At 62.8% G+C, this 2630-nt stretch overlaps 1 protein-coding gene across 1 annotated transcript; it reads right to left on the bottom strand.

Annotated features, from left to right (window-relative positions):
- Positions 1-138: 138 nt before the first annotated feature.
- PPP1R27 (protein phosphatase 1, regulatory subunit 27) lies at positions 139-1538 on the bottom strand. Its single transcript, XM_010158162.1, has 2 exons — positions 1352-1538; positions 139-293 (listed from the first exon to the last, which is right to left on the bottom strand). The coding sequence occupies exons 1-2, from the start codon at positions 1536-1538 to the stop codon at positions 139-141; spliced, it is 342 nt and encodes a 113-aa protein (XP_010156464.1).
- Between the last annotated feature and the right edge of the window lie 1092 nt (positions 1539-2630).

Raw genomic sequence — 2630 nt, 5'->3', positions numbered from 1 at the left:
CCCCAGACCCCACCACTGCGACACCCCGGCACAGCCGCAGCGAGCTGGAAGGCCCCACGGAGGAGACACCCAGAGCTCGACCTGGCCTGGTCGCTGTCGGCTCTGCCACGTCCCGTCACAGCCCAGGCGTGGGGCTCCTCACCTGGCTACGTCGGCATAGCCATCGCTGCAGGCCATGTGCAGGGGCGTCCACCCATTCTCATCTTTCTGGTGGATGTCAGCGCCGTATTTAACCAGGAGCTTGACGCAGTCCAGGTTCCCAGTAAGCACCGCTTCGTGGAGGGCTGCCATGCCTGGAAGGGAAGGATCTGTGAGCCCTGGACTGGCGGAGGAACCCCTAAACGCTGAGCTGACGCGTGCGACTTGTCGACATGGAGGAAAGGGTGTCAGCAACCCCTCATTGTCAGAGAGACGAGTTTGAGGCAGGAAACAAGTAATGAGGAAGGAAGAGGAGCTGCCATGGGTTTCTGTTCGCCTTCTACAGCATAAACACCCTCGCTAAGACGGCACGGCACCCACTCAGCAGCGGCCAGGCAGGACGGGTGACGGGAGGAGGAGCTGGCCTCTCCTGCAGCGCTCCCAGTCCCGGCCAGGACTCATGTGGATACAAGGACTATCCCTGGGCTCCTGCTCTGTCCAAGTTTCAGAAGCTTAGGAGCAAGGAGCAAAGCGATCGGTATAGATCAGAGGAAGCCCGGGGTCATTTGAGACCCTGCCTCTGCAGCCATGTGACAGCAGAAGCTAAAGCCAAGCACTAGGAAGGGACAAATCTGGGCTCCGTACCAGGCAGTGCGGATCAAGGCATTCCAGAAACAGTGTCTAGTGAGGCTGGGCGCAAACAGAGCACAATGCCTTCCTCACAAACATCACCGCTGCGAGCCCACAGAGCCACACGTGTGCGAGAGCAGCGTGGGAACGCACAGAGCCAGGAACGTTGCTTCTCCCCGCCATTCCCCCTAGGCCGGAGCGGAAGGCGGGAGCCTCACGGGCCCATCCAGAGCTCCACAGGCCAGCCTGGGCCCACTGCTCCTTTCCTTGGTGCCACCGCAGTGTGGGTACGCGGGCACAGCTTGAGGGGACACAGGAGTTAAGCTTCCCCCTTGCCACAGCATGTGCCCACCGCGCTGTTGAGGGAGATGTTGGGACGCTGGCGTGGGGCTCTCGTGGGCCTTGCTCGGCAGGGTGGGGGTCACACTCCTCACTAGAGGGGAAAACTACTCGATTCCAGCCGGTTGCCCTGCTGAAGGCGGCCCACGTCCTCGCCTTGGCCGCACCGCTCGCTCCCGTCTCCCTTGCAGCCCAGCTGAGTCCCTCGTCAGATTCCGGCCCTGCTGACCCCGGCAGCACTCACCGGAGGGGTAGATGGTGTCCAACGTCACCTTCCTGGCACGTATGAACCTGCCCACCTGCTCCAGGTCCCCCTGCTTGATGTGGTCCTGAAAGATGACGTCGTTGGGGAAGCGCACGGTGCGGGAGGCTCTCAGTCTCCGGGCGTACCGACTGCACCGGGGCATCGGGACTGGGCAGTAGTCCTTCATGCTGGCCGCAGCCTTCGGGTGCTGCTGAGGAAGAGGAGGGGCAGGGGCATGGGGGGCTGCAGGAGCAGCCGGAGTTGCTCAGTGGTCGGCCCAACTATGCGCCGGGCTCAGAGCAGTGCTTTCCCCAATTCTGCCCGACTGGTCCCTCCTGGCCGTGGAGGTGATGGCACCTGCCGCGCTGCGTGCCCTCCGCGTCCCCGGTGGGTGCAAGTCCCCTCTCTGCGGGGGACCGTGGCCGCTGGGCTCTCCCCGATGCCGCAGGCAGGAGGTGGCGCTGGGCACACGCAGTTCACACCAGACCCTTGGCCCAGGACTGACAGTTCCCGGCCGGCACAGCGTTATATAGGCCCCCGTGGGCTATTTTGAGGACATGCAGCTCATGCTATTTCCCTGATGCTTTGTAATCGAGCCGCCCAGGCCCGCAGCCTCCCACTTTTGGGCAGAAGTTGGTGTCTCGTCTTACCACCCACCTGTTGATGTGCCCATCCGAGGGGTCAAACCTACTCTTGCTGCTACTTGGACAGCCCTTGAGAGGAGCCAAGGGCCTGAAAACAGAACTTCCCAGCAGCAAGCCCTCGCACGCTCACGTGTGCCAGGGACAAGACACAAACACGCTCCCTGGCGAGGTGAACCGTCCCTCTTGTTCCACCCAGCCAGCACCGCACGGACGTGTCGGAGCTGCGCTGCCGGGTACGTTCAGCGCCATCGCCCTCCCGCAGGTGCATCAGAGGGTGGAAAGGGGCAGCGTACGGCGAAGCACAGAGCCCCACCAGCGCCTTGGGCACCGTCAGTGCCCTTGGAGGGCATGGAAACCCACAGTGCGGGTCCATGATGTTCAGTGTCCTCCATGCTGGGCCCAGCTGCAGGCGGGGACAGGCTCCCGCAGCCTAGGAGGAGCTGAAGAACAGCACCACCACCAGACAGCTCCTGTTTTCGTTCCTCTCTTTCGTTCCTCTTGGTCCAAGGCCCAAAATGGACGATCCACCACAGAGGGCTCTTCCAGGTCAGCCAGGGGCTCAGGCAACGACCGCTCCGCCACCCCTCTTCCCGTTAGAGTTTGGTCACCGCAGGGACACAAGCGTATCCTGCTGA

The sequence above is a fragment of the Eurypyga helias genome, unplaced genomic scaffold, assembly GCF_000690775.1.
Source record: "Eurypyga helias isolate BGI_N326 unplaced genomic scaffold, ASM69077v1 scaffold43918, whole genome shotgun sequence".
Taxonomy (NCBI): Eukaryota; Metazoa; Chordata; class Aves; order Eurypygiformes; family Eurypygidae; genus Eurypyga; species Eurypyga helias.
This window is presented reverse-complemented; position numbering and strand designations above follow the sequence as displayed.